This window comes from Falco rusticolus, chromosome 6, assembly GCF_015220075.1.
Source record: "Falco rusticolus isolate bFalRus1 chromosome 6, bFalRus1.pri, whole genome shotgun sequence".
Taxonomy (NCBI): domain Eukaryota; kingdom Metazoa; phylum Chordata; class Aves; order Falconiformes; family Falconidae; genus Falco; species Falco rusticolus.
This window is the reverse complement of record NC_051192.1, coordinates 16,978,218-16,998,094: the sequence shown is the minus strand read 5'-3', so window position 1 is coordinate 16,998,094 and position 19,877 is coordinate 16,978,218. Positions and strand designations below refer to the sequence as shown.

The window sequence follows — 19,877 nt, the reverse complement described above, 5'->3', positions numbered from 1 at the left end:
GCACATGCACATACGTTCATGCGCACACATACATGCACGCCTGTAAGCACACGCTTACCTGCACGTGCATAAGAACACATGCACACATATGTGTGTATAGAGGTGTGTGCATGTGTGTGCACACACCCCTATATCTATACATGCATGCACACACGTGCATAGGAACACGTGTATATGCACACACACGTACACACATCTCCATATACACATTCACACATGTATGCACATATGTACATAAGAACACATGAATGTGCAGTACGTATGTACATAGATGCACACTGACCTGCACATGCATGAGAACATATACACACACCCACTCCTACATGCATATATACACAACTGCACATAACATGCAGCACATGCATACATACGTCTGCACACACATCTATATCACACTCAAACCACATGCGTGTGCATAGACATCATATAAACATGCACATGTATATATATAATCCATGTGTATATGCACATACATGCACACATATACCTGCACATACATCTATACACGTGCATATGCGCACCTGCACATAAGAATACGTGCACACTTCTACATACACACACGTACATAGTATCACGTGTACGTACACACACTCATATATACACCTGCCCATAAGACCATATGGTTATACATAGAACCGCGCACCCCCCCCAGCACGCACGTCCATAAAGAAATCTGAGGAGCCGCCCACCCGCTCCCCGCCTTGCGCGGCAGCCAAGCTGGAGGATGCGGGTATCGATCCCGCTACCTCTCGCATGCTAAGCGAGCGCTCTACCATCTGAGCTAATCCCCCACCACCAACCACAGCTGCCGCCACCGCCCCCCTACACACACCCCCGCCCCGCCCCACGGGCCGCCGCTGCTCAGCGCCAACCCCGGAATACGGAGCCCACTGCACAGGCAGCACAGCCCCGGCAGGTATGTGGGGCTGGAATTCTGGCATTTGGGGTGCTTCCCCACCACCAGAGCCCCCCTTGCCCCCCCGACGCCCCCCCCCCCCCCAAGTTGTGCCAGGGTTCTGGACAGCCCCCCACTCCACAGACATCTCCAATAAGGAAGACAAAGCACGTGCACTCAAAAGGAGAAAAAAAAAAGTAATCAGTCCAGTTCATCAACTTGGAACCCGTGGGAAGGAGTTGGGGGGGCACGGGTGGGAGACCTCTGGGTGTCTGCACCTGATCCTCTGACACTTTGGGACAGATGCACTTGCAGGCAAAGCATAAGATCATTGACCCCATCCAGACCTAGAGAAGGGGCAGCAGGACAGGGAAAGCCAAAGCTAATTCACAAGGTGTGGAAAACCTGGATGTGTCTCCCCAGGGGAAAAAAAAAACCAAACCAAAACAAACCAAAAAACAATAAAACCCACCTCCCCCGTAAGCCCCAACCTAAGCCCAAAGTCCCTGTGTACATCTCCCTTGGCATTGCCATCCGCAAGTTGTGCTGGAGATACTCCTCGGTGGCTGGAACATCGGGAGATGACATGACCGTGCCCCCACTCCTCCAGAAAGCAGATCAGTGTCCTGAAATCATAGCCAGGGCCCAGTTTTTGATGGCTATGGTTGTGTTTTGCAGGTAAATCCAAGAAGAATAGGTAAAGCTTGTCAGATGTTCTCTCATGCAGTCCCATGATATTTCTCCACTGGAAAAGCGAGGGAAACAGGTTTCAGGCAGGGAACCTGCCAGCTGCAGGGCAGGCAAACCCACAGGCAGCAGCAGCAGCAACCCAGCCCCCGGCACTGGCAGCCCACGAGGGATTTGGGAGCTCCTCGAGCTGGCAGCAGGGACACAGCCACGTGAGAGCACACACACTACTCGTTCCCCTGCCCAGCTCTCATGCAGAGCTGGGGGCGGCTGCAGGTCCTGCAGCACAGTTACCTGCCCGTGCTGCTCCCATGGGCTCTCTGCAGGAACATGGCTCAGCCATGGTGCCATGTCCCAGCCCCTCTGCCAGAGCAGGATAAGGAGCCCCCTGCAACCAGGTCAGGGAGAGATTCTGCTGCTGCTGTACCGAGGGACAGACACCCGCCCCTGTAGCCACGGGGCAGCACTGGGCCTGGAGAGCATCCCGGAGGGAGCACTCGGAGCTCGAGAGCAGCAGGGATGGATGCTCACTTGCAGGAGTCCACACAGTGCTTCCAGACCCGCTCAAGCGCTACAGCCACACACTCCAGCAGCGGCAGCAGGCAGCTCCGCACCAGGAAGAGCAGCAGCTCTCTGATGCACTCGGCAAAGTGCAGCAGGGACTCAGGGACATGGGACTGGAGCTGCAGGGGCAGAGAGAGCAGGTGCAGGTTTAACAATGACCTCCTTGCCTCAGCAGGTGCCCAAGGTACACACAGGTTCAGGCAGCCCAAGGAGCCTGGGTTAGCCGTGAAGGAGGCTCTGTGCAAACCGGGCTGTGCCACAGTCAGCCAGGCATCCCTCCCCCATGGCCTGGCACGACCTAGACCTCCCCACGTTCACCGCTCGGCTCATGTACAACCCCTCTCCATCAAACAGCAGAGACAGGGCTGCAGGACCCATGCTGCTTGCTCTGTGGGATGCTAACATCAACCCTTTTTCACCAAACTACTGACTTTCAGGAAACTAGTGAGTTATCTTAAAGATAACTTTCCCTTTCAGACCCAATGCAGTCAACACCAGCAGCCTGAAGGCAGCTGGGGTGAGTGGTAGCTGTAGGGGGAAGAACAGCATCAGAGACCTGTGGCGATGGCTCCCCCTTCCCAGGCCTGCCAGCACCGGTGGGCTCGCAGCCGACAGCTGGTGCAAGAGCAGCAGCAGAGACATCGCCTTCCTCCTTTGGGCCTCTCCCCCCACCTCCTGCCCTCAGTGCTGCTGTCTGGCAGGAACCCCTGACATGGGGGTTTCAGTCTCTTGAGCTGCTGCAGGCTGCAGCCCCGCCAGCACTCCTCATCTCTCCCAGCAGCTGGGACATCCTTCTTACCCACTCAATGAGGCAGGGCAGGCTGTTGTGGACCCAGGACAGCAGGGATGAGCACTGCTCGGATGCATACAGGGCCACCTCGCTGCTCTTCACCCAGAGCAGTTCCAGCTGCGGCTGCAGGACAGCTGCTGCCTGGGAGCTGTACACGGGCAGGCTGCGCTCCAGCCACCTGTAACAGAACGAGCGCTGGCTGAGGGCAGCGCCGGCTGCCCCGGCACCACTGGCAGAGCCATGGGGGCACACAGGTACCGGGAGCTGCTGCCAGAAGCCAAGGGAAGAGGACAGCTCAAGAGCTGAGCTGAAAGCACTCCCAGGCAGAGCTGGGAAACAACTCCCCAACAAAGAGGGCTCCCAGTGGAGATCACTTTGGGCTGTATCAACACCTTCATGGCCACCGAGCCACACACAGTGCCAGTGCCACTGACCTGTATCCTTCAAGGCAGCAGTGGGAGACCTTCTGCCAGGCTTGCTGCAGGGCCGGCAGGACGCCAGAGGAATGAAGGAGGCGAGCAGAAGAGGAGGCTAGAAGTGACAAGAGCCATTCCCTGAGCAACCCTCCAGCTTGGTCTGCAGGAGCTGCATGCTCAGTCTGTCTCTGAGGCCACTCTCTGGGGATCTGCAGCTCGAGCTGCCCTGCAAAACATCTTGGAAGATGCTCCAAGATGGGACAAAGAAGAGTGGAAACTCCCGAGCAGAGAGGAAAGCTGGGTTAGGGCAGCCCCAGGGGAAACCCTCCTGAGAGGCAACAGGCAGGGGGATCCATCTGCACCTGCTGAGGACATCTGGCCCACTGCAGCCCATGTACCCTCCAAGCACACCCCACACAGACAGATGGAGGGGGCCACGCTGCTCAAGGGTGGTCAGTGGCACAGACTCAGGATGAAGGCAGGGGCACGGAGGGCCTTCTCTCAGGAGAACAGGAAAGTTATTGTTCCCCAGGGATGTTCCTCCACATCACACAGAGCCACGGACAGAGCTGCTGCCACCTTACCCTGGAAGGAGCCATGTGTCCGGACATCATGCAGGAGGAAGCCGGCCGCAAAGACCAGGAGGATGAGCAGCAGCCGCGACCAGGGGAAGCCCTGGCCCTTCATCTTCTGCAGCAGCTCCTGCGTGCACAGGAACATGACACCCCATCACTGTGTGGCTCCTGAGGCTGGGGAGGTTCCTGCACAGCTGCACTGCCCTACGGCAGCACCCTGCCATGCTCGCAGGTGCTCTCATCACCCACCCCTGCCTTCCCAGTGGAAACCAGTGTCACCTGCCAAGCAGCTGGGAGAATGGACGAGGGCCAGCGCCATCTGTCCCTGGCGTGGCCAGCATATGTGCTGCTGTGAGGCCGCTGGCCTGGCGTGTGCCGGAGGCAGAAGAGGCTAACCACAGCCTCAGCAGAGAGCCAAAATCCGGCTGCTGGCTGACACTGGGCACCACTCGTGCCATCCCTCACCTTGCAGGCAGCATTGCAGGCAGCCACGTCCTGGTCACTGTTGGGCCCTCTCGCCACCAGCTCCTCGTTCGTTACTTTGAATGAGTGAACCGTTTCCTGCAGTGACTGACGCACCTTAGGAAAAGCAAGAGCTGTGTCACAGCTCTGAGCACCCCAAGCCAGCAGCACCATGCACCCACGCAACCCAGCACTGTAGGGGCTGCAGGAGGGAGCAGAGAGAAGATGGGCTGGGCAGAAACATCAGGGATCTGCAGAACAAATGAGGCTGTGGGGACACCTCCAAGGCTCCTGTGCCCAGACCAAGTGCCCCAGCTGATCCAGCCAGCCACTGCTCCAGTGCTGCAGGAGCTGCGCTGCTGCTCCACAGATGCTGAGCCGTAAGCCAGTGCAACCTCCCCACTCACCACAGCACCAGAACAGCAAGGCCTAACAGGGACTGAATATAGAATACCCGAGTCCTGACACAGCGTGTGGAGGGAAAGGGGCTCTTCTCTGCTCCATCAGTGAGCAAACAAATGCCCTGCCTGTGGGCAAGGTGTTGCCTGTTCCCAGGACAATGTGCTGGCTCTTGAGTCTGGCAGGCACCTGCCGCCACCAGTAGTCCCACTGAGCTGCCAACTCGGTGGAGCAGCGCTGGGTGGGCACACACAGGTCCCACTGGGATGCTGCTCGAGGAGACCTCCCACAGCAGCACCGGTACATTGTCTCCCCATCTCACGTTAACTCCTCCTTCCCATGGCTTACTCCTACCTTCTTGCTCCTGCTGTCCCAGGACTCCAGCAGATGGTTCAGAAGCAAACTATTGGGGGAAGAGAACACAGAGCTCAGTCAGGAGCTCCAAGAAGCAATTTAACACACTCCTAAGCACTAGCAGACTGGTGCTGGCCCTGCTCAGAGCAGGGGGCAGGCAGCAGCACAAACTGACCTGGACTGAGAAAGGTGCTTGGTGTACAGCTGCCTCCAGACGCTGAAGCTCAGGGGATCCAGGCTGAGGCACTGGCTCATGGAGGTCAGGAGCTGGGAAGAGAACACAGCAGGTCATTACACCTGATCCTCACCCCCAGTGCAACATACACTGTGCCCCAGGCTGTATGCCAGCACAGCCTCGCTGCCTTCATCCCAGCCAGCTCCTGAGGCACCAAATAACTCATGGGTCTGGCACTCCCAGACCCTGGGTGCCAGCAGCAGGAATCTTGTCCCATGATCCCTGTCCTTGCCTCGTGACAGCACGTGTCCAGGGAGCTAGGCCAGTGGTCAACAGAGCCCCACGCCCACTGGCGTGGGTAGGGTAGGAAGGATGGGACCCACTTCGCTGTCCCTCCTCACACCAGGGCTGCCCCAAGCCACACGACGACATGCTGGGACCTGCGGGTCCCACAGGGCTGGCAGCTACTACCCCCAGCACAGGGCTCACCTCTTTTTTCATGCTGGGAGGGCAGCTCGGTGTAGCACGGGAGAGGAAGGAAGGGAAGTAGGTGTGCAGTGTTGTCTCCGGCTTCGCACCAAATGCCAGCACCTTCAGGCGAGGGTAGAGCCGGCGCAGCTGCTCCTGTAAGCTGAGGGGAGATGGCACCGGTGCTGTGGAGAGTGGCCAACGAGGCGACTGGGGCAACTGCCCCACGGCAGCCTCACACACAGCACAGCCCATGCTGGGATGTACTGGGGGATGCCAGCATACCTGGGCGGCAGCGAGTTGTTGGGCATGAAGGCGAAGTCCAGGAGGGGGAAGAAATCCTTGGGTCCGATCATACCGAAGCCTTTGGTCAGGTTTGGGTGCATCCTGCGCAGCAGAAACAAATCTTGTGAGCCACAGTAGACAAGCTCACGGCCGACTGCAGCCTGCAACCCTCACCGAGGTGGTTTCCCTTCACAAAGACACACCATTCCAGTACACGTGGGTGGTTTCTAACCACCAGACTCATCTGTCTTCGCTGCTACCTGGAGACACCCTGCATGGTCAGCAGGCAGCTCAAGGGGCCGTATCCCACCCTGGCAGCAGCTGGCCAGGCAGAACAGATGCAGGCAGCTGCCTCCATTCCCCTGGGACAAGGCAGGTGGCCTCCGGGGGCCGAGAGGGGACAGTCACCCCCTCCCTGGGCCATGGCAGCCAGGCAGCCTCCCACCCCCATTGAGCTCTCTGTGTCCCCACGCTCCTGCTATGGCCCCATTGCTGAAGTGCACAGAGGAAAAAACTGAGTGTTTGGTGAAAAAAACCCTGAATTAAAACCTCTCAGACCCTCTGGAAGGGCAGGGGATGCCCCTTGGTGCCCACCATGAAGCCATTCCTGACCTTTCCCATTGCCATGACAGCTACCTGCACTACTGGACCTTTTTCCACCCCAGGTGCTGGAGCTGTCGCAGTAACACCCAGCTCCCTGCCACCACACCAAGGTGGGAATGCCAGAGGGCAGCTGCCCTCACCATGCAAAGGTCAGCAGAGCTGCCTGCCCCAGCCCTCAACCAAATGCCACCTCCCTTCTCCCTGCAAGGAAAGGCTCATCTGCCTGTGATGGCAGATACTGCCAGCAACTCTTGCTGCAGCCAGAAGCCCCAACACGCCTGTGCACCGCAGCAGCCAGTGGCAACATGGGCTCTGCTCCTCAGAGGACTATCCCTCGAGGCACGGGCACCAGCTGCACTCAGAGCAGGAGCTGCTCTCCCGGGCTCGTGGGGACAGGCAATGTGGCACACAGGCACCAGAGAAGCCCATTCCTGACACAGGGCATATGCAGGGTCACACCGGCACAGCCACAGCCCCAATCTGCAGCACCAGAGCAGCCCACCGTGCCGCCCCAGCCAGAGCCAGGGTGTGGCTGAGCCGCTCGTCTGCTTCAGGGAGGTGACCTGGGCCAGCTGGGGAAGGGCTCTGCTCCCCCTGCATTTCTACACAGCCATTTGCAGAACCAGCAGCCATTGAGGCAGCAGATGCAGTCAGGAGCCTGCTGAATGCTGCTGGGACATTGACACTAGAGGCAGTCACCAAAGATCAGAGACAAACTAAGCAGCTTGGCCAGCCTGCTGTGGCAGTCTCGCCAGGGCACACACACCCACTCACCGCCACTCTCCCACACACAGTCAAGGTTTTTTCACCAGCACAACGCAGACACAAAGTCACACCACACCCAGCAGCCTGGGCAGGTGTTCATTCCTCTTAATGAATATACACCTCACTTTCATTATCAAGGTAACTCACATCAGCAGACGGTCCAGGTAAGCAACAGCATAAGGAGAGAGAGACTTGATCCCGAGCACTGGGAGCATGACACCAAGCCACACTGTGGGGGAGAGAGGCAGTGATCAGATTGTGGAGCAGAAGGGCTCCTGCCGTGCCTCCACACGGCACCGAGCGCTCATCGGCTGCACCATGCACTCCTTCCATCAGCTTGCGCATTCCTCAGATCTGCAAGCAGCAACTGAAAAGCAGAGGAACACTTGGGTGCCAGGACCGCAGCTATATTTAAACCCAGGACAAACCACCACCCCATTTCCCTACTCAAAACACTCAGCAAGCAACCAGACAGATCCCTCAGGGAGGGCTCCAGGGTGGCTGCATTGCTTCCGCTGCTCTGCTTGCAGAGGAATGGCAGAGCAGCATGCTCCCCCTCTTTCCAGGCAGGATAGCTCCTCCTGGGATTGAGTTATTTCCTTGTCCCAGCCAGGAAAGATGCTCTCCAGGGACAAGATGCCAGGAGGGCAGTTTCTATCCATGCAGAGGGGCCACTAAGGCTTGGCAGGAGATCTGAACTCACCCTTCTGTCAGCAATGTGCTTCTTGCAACATCTCCAGCTTCCCCCAAAATAATTAACCGCTTCACGCACCTCTACGTTGCAGCCCTAAATGCTGAGTATTTGTGCCTCTATAAACACACTTCAGCACAAGTCACCCTGCCTCTGTGGTGCTGACTAGCCTTTAACATATACAGTTAAGGCAGGCAGGCATGTACAATGCATTAACAAGCAGCCAGCTCCAGCAAGCAGCATCACACGTGACACACCAGGCAGCAAACTCCGACCTGGCCCTGCTGCAGCATGGGGGACACCACCCTCCACTGCACTCTGTCACCTTAAGGGTCTTTTCCAACCTGAACGATTCTATCATTCTCCTCTCAAACGAGCATCTGACAGGCACAGTGTGCTCTCACCGTGAGGTACCACAGCAGCTGCAGACACTCCAGATCCCAGGTGTACCCCCCAGGTCTTGCAGACCCCTCCCCTCTCCAGCATTTCAGCAGCGGGACGGTGTGTTTTGAAGCAGACCCTACCCTACACCTTAGCAGTAACACTGGAAGGACCGGAGATGTGCAGGCACTACCTGGGGCTGCCCCTGCTTTTGCTGTGGTCCCCAGGGGAGGGGGAGCCCCCTGAGGGAGGACCGGCATTCAGCCCACTGCCCCCAGCTCTCACCTTTCAGGCCCTCATGAAGGTCCACGAATCCAGCCTGTCCCAGTGCCCAGAGGACCGTTAGGCATTTAATCGGCCTGTTCTGGTGAGACCGCAACACCTCCAAGTACTGGGGGCAAGACAAGACATGTCAGTCAAGAGCAGCCTCAGCCTGTCCTGCCCCAATGCCACTGCAAACGATCCTGGAATCACACCGCTTTGCAGGACTGCCAGTGCTGCAGGACCACAGCAGCCCCGCTGGGCCCTGGGCTGCCCAGCCTGGCAGGGAGCAACCCCTGGAGCTGGGCAGAGCCCCTACCCCGCGGGAGGGACCCTCAGCACCAGACGAGGGTGGGAGCCATGCTGGCTGGGGGCAAGCGGAATTCCAACCCCAGCCCTGGGGAAGCAGAGCTGCCAGCACTGCACGGTGCTGGATGGCAGCTGAGCTGCATCCGCAACCATCACCCACTTGGCTGCTTGCTTTGAAGGAGTGGGACCCCAGAACTCCTCATTCCCGTCCCATGGCTGCCTGACCACCAAGTGCAGCCAAGGACAGACATGTCCCACTCCCTCCAAGAGCACCAGAGCACAGAGAATGTGGCAGAGAGGGAGCATGAGCTTTGGACAAGGTCTTTCTAAAGAAAGGATGCCGTGGGGCACCAGTGCTTACATCAGTTCTGGTACATCTGGGGAGGAGGGGAGATGCTGGTGCCTCTGCATGGGCCATAAGCACAGGGAGGCACAAGGACTTCATGCATGGGACAACCCCAACAGATCCCAAGACTTCCAATTAACAGGAACGGATGCTCATCATCCGACCGCTCCAGGGGATCCTCGAGGTGGGAGCAGGAGCAGCACCACCAGGTTTACTGCATCTGCGCAGAAACCACCAGCAAGCCCAAGTACCCGGCTCACCTTGCCCAGATTCATGGTGGCGATTTTGGGCCTGTCCAGAACCACCGCCTGGATGCAGATCCTGTACCCGTGCAAAGACTCCCCTGAAACAGAGCACAGAAGGGGCCTTCGCAGTCACAAAAACCCTTCTTCAAGCCTCTCTCCTCCCCTCTCCCTCACCAACCCTCAGAAGGTGGGGGGTGGGGGGTGATGATGAACCTCTCTGCACAGACCTGCCCTGCTCACCAGCTAACGAGCTCTGGACACAAGCCTCACCATGGTAGCATGGGTCCTGCTCCCTCTCTGGCAGTGCCCCCCACCTGCCCTCTCCCCAGACCCCCCACTACAGGGCTCCAGCCTGCAGCAGGACAGACCCCACAGACCCCTGGAAACTCATCGGCAGCTTCCTGGAGCCCACTCAGCCCAGTTCAGCCCCCCAAAGAACACGCAGGCAGGCACAGTAACCATAACCATTGCAGCCCCAAGTCTGGGAACTTCCAAGGGCTCGTGTCCCCCCTGTTCACGTTTGAAAGAGACTGGGGATTCAAGGGACCCTCTGGTTCTTGGGCGCCATCCAGCAACTCCCTCCAGCTCTGCTGGCCCTCAGGCTGGGCCGTGTGGCCCACAGCAGGGGCTGGCTGCCCCCCAGGCTGGTCCTGCTCCGAGGCACAGTCCCACTGCAGCCATGATGCTCCCCTGGGTCACACGTGGCTTTCACACCTGATGCATCAGCTACACCGTGGTCAAGCTGATGTGAGGCCAGTGGCAGAGGAGGCCAGCACAGCTGCTGTGCCCAGTGGAGCCCCCTGGTCCTCCCTATCACAGACCAACACCTCCTTCGACAACCAAGCATCTTCCCAAACTGCATACGAATGCAACCCCAAAGCAAAGCAGCACCTCGACCATTTCCTAACAGCTATCCCCTTCCCATAACTGTAATCAATCAGGCAGGTTTTGTGATGGAAACAAACCACAGGTGGTGCCACTGGCCATTCAGCACAGCATATGGCAGAGCCAAGGGCTGGGGACAGAATCACAGTGATTGGGGTTAGAAGGGACCCCCTGGAGCCCACCCAGTTCACACCACCCAGCCCACCCCCTGCTCAAGCAGGCTCTCCTAGAGCAGCTGCGCAGGGCTGCAGCCAGGTGGGCTCTGAATGTCCCCAGAGAAGGAGACTGCACAGCCTCTCTGGGCAGCCTGTCCCCGTGCTCCGGCACCCTCAAGGGAAAGAAGTTTTTCCTGCTCTCCCCACGGAGCTCCCTGTGCTGCAGTTTGTGCCCGTTGCCCCTTGTCCTGTCGCTGGGCACTGCTGACAAGAGCCCGGCCCTGGCCCCCTGACACTGGCCCTTAAGGTACCTGTGTGCATCGCTCAGGTCCCCTCTCAGCCTTCTCCTGCCCAGGCTGAACGGCCCCAGCTCCCGCAGCCTTTCCTCACCAGGGAGATGCTCCAGCCCCTCATCAGCTTGGTCACCTCTGCTGGCCCCTCTCCAGCAGCTCCCAGTCTCTCTGGAACTGGGGAGCCCAGCACTGGACCCAGAGCTCCAGATGGACCCCACCAGGGCAGAGCAGAGGTGGAGGACCACCTCCCTCGACCTGCAGGCCACGTTCCTCCCAAGGCACCCCAGAATCCCACTGGCACATTGGCAACTTGGCAACTAAAGGGTGATCACTCGGTTTGCAGGAAATGCCCTTACTGCAGCACAGGACAGAAACAAACCAGCTTTTACCCAATTACATAAGGCCAAAAGGCCCCGTTTTAAAAGCTATGGCAACACATGCCACAATGCAAAAGCCCTCAGAAAGATGCTTTCCATTCACACACTCTCCAGTCTGCAATTCTTCCCCAAAGCACCATGCCAGGCTCATATCTTGCCCCCTGCTACGTCTGCTCCAGCTCCTCCAGCCCAAAGCCCCCCAGCTTCAGCAGCATTTTGCATCACACTGATGAGCTGTGCAGGCAGGAGCAGCTCCTCACCGCACACCCGATGCACAGAAAGAGTTTCCCACCTCCCCTTCTCCATGGAGGAATTCAGATGAGCTCTTAAAACAGGCAATGAGAAGCAGCAGTGTTCCCATGGCCAGAAAACCTCATCGCCAGTCTGCCACACTAATAGAGCACAATGGGTGTGCCAGCACCCCAGACCTGCACTGACTGTGCCTTACCTGGGGTTTTGTCCAGCTCCTGCAGCATGCTGTAAATACAGTGGTCAAAGAAGAGCTCCAGCACGCCGGACGACCGTCCCAGCAGGGATCTGATGATGTTCTTCAGCTCCTTGCTCACAAGGCAGTACGGATAGTCTGGAGCCAACACAAGGGTAGGAAGAGTTTAGTGAATGTCAGTTCGCGAGACTTTTAGCTGTGGCTGCACAGAGAAGCTGGCCTGGCAGGCAAGGTGGTCACAGAGAAGCGCCTTGTCCTCATATGCCACATACTCAACAAGTGACTTCTTTCTCATTCTATATTAGATGCATCTAACTAGCAATAAAGGATTGCTTTCTGTCAGATGTTGGTACTGCAGGATATACACGGGTTTTGAGAAGATAATCTGCTCTTTTACCCATGCCACCCCGGCACCAAGTGCTCAAAGCAAGCATAAACCAACAGATCACGCAAAAAAAGGGAAATCCAGCCAGAATATCCCTTTTAAAGATGAGTGCAGATACCTGCGAGCAGATTCCAGAATTCCACAACAGCAGGTACAGGTCACGGCTTCTTATGGAGAAGGGGTGACTGGGGAAAATCTTTAATTTGCCAACTGTATATACGATTTCATTGTCTTTGTAGTCAAGAAAAGTCACTTCCGGTGATATCACAGAATAAAACAAATATTCCCTGTTTTATTACCAAGTTGCCTTGACAGGTTAAACGCCACTGACCGTGGGGGTGCTGGCTGAGCGTGGGGTCACTCCTGGGTGCCTGCAGCTTGTAGTTGAGATAGCCAGCCAAGTCCTTCACCCAGACGGAGGGGTTCTCGGGGAACACGCTTTGACTTTTATCCAGCTCCTTCTGCAGATCCACCAAGTCAAGCTGAAGCAACAGACAAGACAAGTTCAACCCAGGACATACAGAACTGGTCAAAAAGCATGGGAAGAAGGAAGTTAACTTTGGCACCTAAGGGACTGCTGGGCACGGATGAAAACACCCCCCACCTTCATTCTGAGAACACCACCCTTCCCGCATGGAAATCCCCAGCTGCTTGGTGCTGCTATGCAGCAATCCCCAAAAAACCACCACTTGTTAATGCAAATGGGTGCGCTGGCCTGGAAACAGCATTCGATTTTGTACTGAAAACACATTTTCTTCAGAAAAGCAAAGATTGCTGCTGAGGAATAACAAAACCCATGTGGGGAATGTGGCAGGCACCCAGTGTCAAAGGGGCTGCACAAGGCTCCACAGCCAACAGAAACATCAGAAGGATGCAGGGATGAGCCCTTCTCCCTCCTTGGAGCCACCCCTGGGCTCACTGAGGGGTTTTCCTTGCTCCACACCGCTCCACAGCACAGCAGCCGGGGTTCTGCTGCAAGCGTCACCTGGGACCAGCCAGCTCTGTGTAAACCACCGAGGAGCACACGGTGCTCAGAGTCTCTCACTCAGCAGGAGACAGCTCAAGGCTGCAGCTCAGTGAGGATCAGCCCAGTGTTACCCCAGCTGTGGATGGTTTGTGTGGGCACTGACTGGCAACTCTGCACTCAGAGTCCTCAAAGGAGACAACAGCCAAGATCATCCAGACCCACCTGAGTAACAACCAACAACTGACAGACCAGGAACACAGACAGCAGCTCACATCCCCGCACCTTTCTCTTCCTGTGACATCTGTCACGAAACATGCTTTTTGCCTGCTTTTAAACTCAGATTATCTAGAAGCTCTCGGGAACAGATACCTTGCCTTCACTTATTAGGAGATGCAGCAAGACTTAGATAGCTGTTTGAAGTTTTGCAGTCTAACATTTCTGTACACAGTGCATTTCAGCCACAGTACATTATTAAATTTGAAATGGGCACCTTTTGTTGCACACTTATTTCAGCAACCATTTTGGAAGAATGGTTGCTGAGGAGTAAGAGGAAAAGAGGAATGAGGAAAAGAAAGCTGCTGCTACACCAAAAAAGTAACTGACACTGTCAGCGAAGCTGACAGAGCAGCAGTCACACAACTACATTTGTCACTGCTGAGCTGTGCAGAGCGGTTACAGAGCAACCACGCTGCTGCTCCCCCTGAGGAATGTCTGCCGTGACACACTCAGAAATAACACAAGTTAATTCCACTCCAAGCTGTCTCTACAACCAAAAGCTGGATGCAAAGAACAACTTGTACGCAGCAGAGTGAAGGAAACCCCTGACCCCTGCAGCCAGGGTGATCAGAGGTGCTCAGGGCACAAGCAAGGGGCAATGCTTGGGTGAAAGCATGGAGCTGAGGAAGCGACCGCTGCGGGACAGCCCAGCCAGGCAGCCGCTTTTCCCGACACTGTCTCAACAGAATTAATTTGGGTTTTCTTTCTAAAACCCATCCCTGCTCAGACATCACAAGAACAGGCAGGACAAAGTCAAACGAGTTCTGCAGATCCACCGGTAACACAGGGAGCATGACCTGCAGAAATAGCTCCCTGGGACTGCAGTTGGTGGGACAGGGAGGAGGCTTCACCAACGAGACTTTCCCAGGATTCCTCCCAGACAGCAGACAGGGAGTGGGTGAAAAAGAAACCAGAAATTCCCTTCTGGCCAGCTTCTGCCATTCTGTCTCCTGCCTACAGCCAAAGCACAATTCCAAGCACCAGACAGATCTCCCAGGCCAGCCTAGCACTTGCCAAAGCACCGCACACCATCCACTTTGCTTCCACAGCAAGTGAGACCACCCTGGCCAAAGCCAGCGGCAGGTGGGAGCATTCGTCCCTGCACAGGGGTGAGGATGCATCCTGCCACAAGCTGGGGGTCTGTGGGCACTGAGGGGCTGGGGCACCGGAGCCAGCCTCCCTCCCCGAGGCGTAATGCACCTGTGTGGTAGGGCTGAACCGAAACAGGGCACCGTGCTCTTTGTGCTGCTTGCTTTGACTGGATTTAACGGCGCCCTGAGCACCTAGGCTCTCGCTGCTGAAGCGACTGGGAGCAGAGGCTGCCGGAGTGAGTGCTGGGCAGCCTCAGTGAGCAACAGCACACGGAGCTTCGGCTCTGCAGTCGGCAGTCAGGGCACCCATGTGGCACACCCTGGCCAGGCACACTCACAGCTCTAAGGGCTTCCTCCAGCGAGCGGCATTTCCCTGGTTTGGCACCGGTATTGGTCGCTGACGGCTTCTTCGTGCTCTTCCCTGCATGCTGCCTCCGGTGTGGCTGCTCGGGCGCCGACGCGGGGGGGACCTGCTCCTTGTTCTGCTTCTTCAGCGCCCGCTCGAAGCCCAGCTCGAAGATGGTGTCAGAGGTAGCGATGGGAGCTGGAACCCGGAAAAGGGGAGTAGGTAGCAGGGGCCTGTGGGGAGCATTGGCCCGTGGGGCAGAGGGGTGGGTCCCAGCCCCAGGGGCACAGCGGGCCCGAGCCCCAGCGTGGGCAGGGGGGTCGGGCCCCCCGCGGCTGGCAGCAGCCTGGGGGATGGAGCCTACCGGCCCTCCCCACACGAGACACCCAGCCCCAGGCAGCGCCCCCCGCCCGGACCCGCGGACCTCCGGCGGCAGGCCCCCACGCAGCCCGCTCCGAGGCGTGCGGCGGTGACACCCCACGCGGGCCCGCGACCGCGCCGCACTCACCGGCCAAAGGCAGCGCGCGGACGGCGTTGGCCTCGCCCAGGGCACGGCGGCTGCCGGAGCCCCCCGCCGGCCGCCGGCCCTTCCGCACCACCTCCCAGCGCCCGCCGCCCGCGGCCGGGCCCGCCGCCGCCATCGCGCCGAGCCGGGGCAGCGGGGCAGGGGGGGCAGGGGGGAGGCGGGGCCGCTCATTGGCTGCGGCCGCGCACACGGGGCCCGCGCGGCGGGTGCCACGTCTCCGCCCCACCCCACCGCGCCGCGGGACGCCGTGAGCGCTCAGGCCCCGCCCCCAGGGTGGTGGGGCCCCGCCCCGCTGGCAGGCCTCGGCCGCCTGACCCGCGCGCCCCGCCCCGTAACTTCCCCCTTTCTCCGAGCCACCAGTCGCGGTCTCCGCCGCCCTCCTGGCCCCGGGAATGGCACGGCCCAGGAGCGAGTGGTGCGAGGCGGAGGGAAGGGCGGGACCTGCGGGGCGGGAACACTCAAACTGCGGCCGGCTGGCCAAGCCCATCGGGGCGGGTCGTCGTGGGAGGCGGTGCGGGCGGGGCGTGGGCGTGCCCATGCAGATGAGGCGCCGCGCGGGCTCCTGGGGGCCCGTTCCCGGTCGGGGCCGGCGGCGGCCACGGGCGTCCGCGGCGTCGTGCCGGGCGCGCGGCGTCGGGCAGGCGCGGGGCGCGTGTCGGGGCGTGTTCCGCGCGCGTGTTCCGCGGTGACCGCGTTGTGGGTGCGCGTGCGTTGTTGTGCGGTGTTGTGTTGCGGGGTGTGTGTTCATACTTACCTGGCAGGGGAGACACCATGATCAGGCAGGTGGTTTTCCCAGGGCGAGGCTCATCCCCTGCACTCCGGGTGTGCTGACCCCTGCGATTTCCCCAAATGCGGGAAACTCGACTGCATAATTTGTGGTAGTGGGGGACTGCGTTCGCGCTCTCCCCTGGCTCGCACGGTTAATAACAGATCCTGCGCTTTCACAGTAGTTTCGCAGATAGCCCTGTACTGCTCTTCGTGGGCTCGCTTTCAGTCGCTCGTCGGTCTTGCTGGGGACGTTTCGCGCGGGCGCCAGATCCCGGCCCGGCAGCACCCCATCCCACCCCCCGCCCGGAAGTCGCCTCGCGCGCACCGGGTCGGGTTCGCTCCACCCGGCTCTGCATTATCCGTCCGCGGGGCCCTGAGGCGCCGCGGGAGCTGGTGCAGGATTTTCCTTTGACGAAACGTGCGAGGGGCTGCAATGACGGACGAGAAGGGCTTTAAACCCCGCAGGATGTTCAGCCGTCAGCCCCTGCAAACGGCCACCCACGGCCCCGGGGAGGTGCCGACGCCATCGCGCCGCTGCCCATCACCAGGTCAGCTCGCTGGGAAGCGGACGAGCGCGCACGGAAAGTGGCTTCAGCCGCGTGAACTGTCCTCGGGCAACTCGAGACCCTCCCCCGAGCAATGCCCCCTCCTCACAGAGGGCGCCCCCCCGAGAGCACGCGAGGGCGTAGGAAGACGAGCGCTGTGCAGTTAAACGGGAGCCCAGGCGCGCACGAACGGCGATTGAAAATGACGATCGCGTGACTAGGGCCGGGCCACTGTCGTTTGGCGCGTGCGAAGTTTGCCCTCTGCTGGCAGCCCCGGGGTTGTGCGCAGGTAACGACCGCACCCAACCGTGCTTGCAGCAGGGCTGGAGGCGCTGCCCGGGCTGGTTCATCTGCTCTTCAACCACCGAGCCAGGGGAGAGCGCGAACGCAGTCCCCCACTACCACAAATTATGCAGTCGAGTTTCCCGCATTTGGGGAAATCGCAGGGGTCAGCACACCCGGAGTGCAGGGGATGAGCCTCGCCCTGGGAAAACCACCTGCCTGATCATGGTGTCTCCCCTGCCAGGTAAGTATGAACACGCACCCCGCAACACAACACCGCACAACAACGCACGCGCACCCACAACGCGGCCACCGCGGAACACGCGCGCGGAACATGCCGCGACACGCGCCCCGCGCCTGCCCGACGCCACGCGCCCGCATGACGCCGCGGACGCCCGTGGCCGCCGCCGACCCCGACCGGGAACGGGCCCACAGGAGCCCGCGCGGCGCCTCATCTGCATGGGCACGCCCACGCCCCGACCGCCCCGCCCCAGCCGCGGGAGGACGCTCCTGCCGGGGCCGGGGCCGGGGCCGGGCCGCGGGGCACCGCCGCCGGTAACGTCCGGTCCCACCGCCTGCCGCGGGCGCCTCCGCCGGGCCGGCTCCAGCCGCCGCCGCCTCTCGCCACAGACACCCCCCGCCCCCTTCCCGCGGCCCCTGGGACACCGGCACCGCCCGGTGCTGCGCGGGGCTCGGCCGGCCAGAGCCTCCGAGGGCCGGGCAGCCGGTGGAAGGGCCGCAGGTGCTCTGGGAGCGCGGGGGCTTCCAGCGCTGGGCCCCGCCACCCCATCGCCCATCCCGGCCGCTGGGCTGTATGAGCCTTCGCAGCCGTCAGTCCCAGCCCTGCTGCCTGCCCCTCTCTTTCCGCCAGCCCCGGGGCAGGCGGTGCCGCGTACCCGTTGGCTTCAAGGCAGCGTCAGCCGAGCCCTCTCGTGCACTGCCACTGCGGTCAATATGCCCAGCTACGCCTGGTGCTGTCCCAAGCAGTTCCTCATCTACCCCCCATGCCTGGGGGCCGCTCCCACCGACCCAAAGATTTTCTCCTGGTGCCTCAAGCAGTATCTGATGTTGACCTCAAATTTTATGAGGAGCCACTTCTGTCCTTGGCCTGGGCTCTGCATGTGCACAGCATGTGCTGTTGTCCCGCCGGCCCCAGCCCATTGAGCAGCTGCTCCGGTCTGTGGGCACCAAAGTTCGTGTCACTGTGTCCGTGAAGCTGGACCGGCAGCACCAGCAGCACCCCCACCATGGCAGGGCCTCGGCGGCAGGTCCTGCCCCAGCCAGTGCTCCATGCGGGGGGATGGCTTGTGCGGGCAGGGGAAGTAGCACGTGTGGGGCATTTGCCATGTTGTTTGGTGACATGTAACCGGCCGGTGAGTGTGTGAAGCACAAGCAGGGACAGTTTTGATCCAGAGGCAGCCGGGATAAACCCCGAGAGCCCCAGCAGTTCCCGTGGTAGGACGAGGTTTAGGAGCACAACCAGCAGCACCCAGACACCGGGAGGGGGGCGAGGGGGTGGGTTTGCGTTTGCTGAGGGAGCACAAGGGCGCACGGGGTGCTGGAGCTGGCGGGTGTGGGGCACTGTGACTGCGGGTGTTGACTGGCCCCTTGCCTTCACCGTGGAGGGCACAGAGGCTTTCAGGGCACCACGTGCTTGTCCCCTCCACGGGCACCTGCTCTTGCCGTGCCGCTGTCAGCGCCCAGACCCCACGGTCCTGGCACTGGGGTCCCTGGGCTGCATGCGCTGTCGTCACAGACTGTGTAGGTGCTGTTGTGTGGAGCCCTGGCAGAGCCCAGCACGAGCCAGTACCGCCCAGTGGGATCCGGCCCAGCTACTGGAGCCCAGCGCCGTGGCCAGGGCTCCGTGGCCTCTGCCCAAACTGGGGCTGCAGCTCCCGCCTTCCCCTCTGCGGGCTCAGCCGGCTGCGGAGCACAGCCCGTGTCCCCGAAACAGCCCCGGCCCCCTCGAGCACCCCCGGGCGCCCCCACGGTCCCGGCCACAGGCCCTGGCGCTGCCCCACGGGTCCCCTCCCGCTGCTGGCCCCGCTGCGGCTCCGGCCCCACGCAGCACCGGGAGGTGCCGGTGTCCCAGGGGCCGCGGGGCCGGTCGGGCCGCCGTGAAGGGGGCGGGGGGTGTCTGTGGCGAGAGGCGGCGGCGGCTGGAGCCGGCCCGGCGGAGGCGCCCGCGGCAGGCGGTGGGACCGGACGTTACCGGCGGCGGTGCCCCGCGGCCCGGCCCCGGCCCCGGCCCCGGCAGGAGCGTCCTTCCGCGGCCGGGGCGGGGCGGTCGGGGCGTGGGCGTGCCCATGCAGATGAGGCGCCGCGCGGGCTCCTGTGGGCCCGTTCCCGGTCGGGGCCGGCGGCGGCCACGGGCGTCCGCGGCGTCGTGCGGGCGCGCGGCATCGGGCAGGCGCGGGGCGCGTGTCGGGGCGTGTTCCGCGCGCGTGTTCCGCGGTGGCCGCGTTGTGGGTGCGCGTGCGTTGTTGTGCGGTGTTGTGTTGCGGGGTGCGTATTCATACTTACCTGGCAGGGGAGACACCATGATCAGGCAGGTGGTTTTCCCAGGGCGAGGCTCATCCCCTGCACTCCGGGTGTGCTGACCCCTGCGATTTCCCCAAATGCGGGAAACTCGACTGCATAATTTGTGGTAGTGGGGGACTGCGTTCGCGCTCTCCCCTGGCTCGGTAGTTCAAAGACAGAGTTACAGTATTAGTGAAAAACGAGCGCAGTGCTTCTGTAGCTCATGCAGTACCCGCGTGCGGCGCTACCCGAGCAGTCCCTCCGCTACGCAGTGCTCTGCCCCAGTGCGGGTCGCGGGGCGCGTGGGTTTGGTGTTGCAGAGCTAGTGGGGGTCTTTGCGCTCTT

At 60.5% G+C, this 19,877-nt stretch overlaps 1 protein-coding gene and 4 non-coding genes across 5 annotated transcripts; 2 read left to right on the top strand and 3 right to left on the bottom strand.

The window, feature by feature from the left end:
* Positions 1-718: 718 nt before the first annotated feature.
* On the bottom strand, positions 719-791 carry TRNAA-AGC. Its single transcript has one exon. It is a non-coding gene; the product is annotated as a tRNA-Ala (tRNA).
* Positions 792-1,049: 258 nt separating this feature from the next.
* TMEM214 (transmembrane protein 214) lies at positions 1,050-15,554 on the bottom strand. The gene is made up of 17 exons (XM_037392599.1): positions 15,400-15,554; positions 14,884-15,089; positions 12,543-12,693; positions 11,830-11,964; positions 9,687-9,769; positions 8,796-8,901; positions 7,586-7,667; positions 6,071-6,172; positions 5,807-5,948; positions 5,318-5,409; positions 5,143-5,191; positions 4,393-4,506; positions 3,937-4,054; positions 3,371-3,467; positions 2,946-3,114; positions 2,114-2,265; positions 1,050-1,640 (listed from the first exon to the last, which is right to left on the bottom strand). Exons 1-17 carry the CDS (start codon positions 15,530-15,532, stop codon positions 1,514-1,516), a joined length of 2,058 nt encoding a protein of 685 aa, XP_037248496.1. The 5' UTR covers positions 15,533-15,554; the 3' UTR covers positions 1,050-1,513.
* A 609-nt stretch (positions 15,555-16,163) lies between these two features.
* On the top strand, positions 16,164-16,327 carry LOC119150619. Its single transcript, XR_005105161.1, has one exon. It is a non-coding gene; the product is annotated as a U1 spliceosomal RNA (small nuclear RNA).
* Positions 16,328-17,100: 773 nt separating this feature from the next.
* LOC119150616 lies at positions 17,101-17,264 on the bottom strand. Its single transcript, XR_005105158.1, has one exon. It is a non-coding gene; the product is annotated as a U1 spliceosomal RNA (small nuclear RNA).
* A 2,263-nt stretch (positions 17,265-19,527) lies between these two features.
* On the top strand, positions 19,528-19,691 carry LOC119150604. Its single transcript, XR_005105146.1, has one exon. It is a non-coding gene; the product is annotated as a U1 spliceosomal RNA (small nuclear RNA).
* Positions 19,692-19,877: the final 186 nt, after the last annotated feature.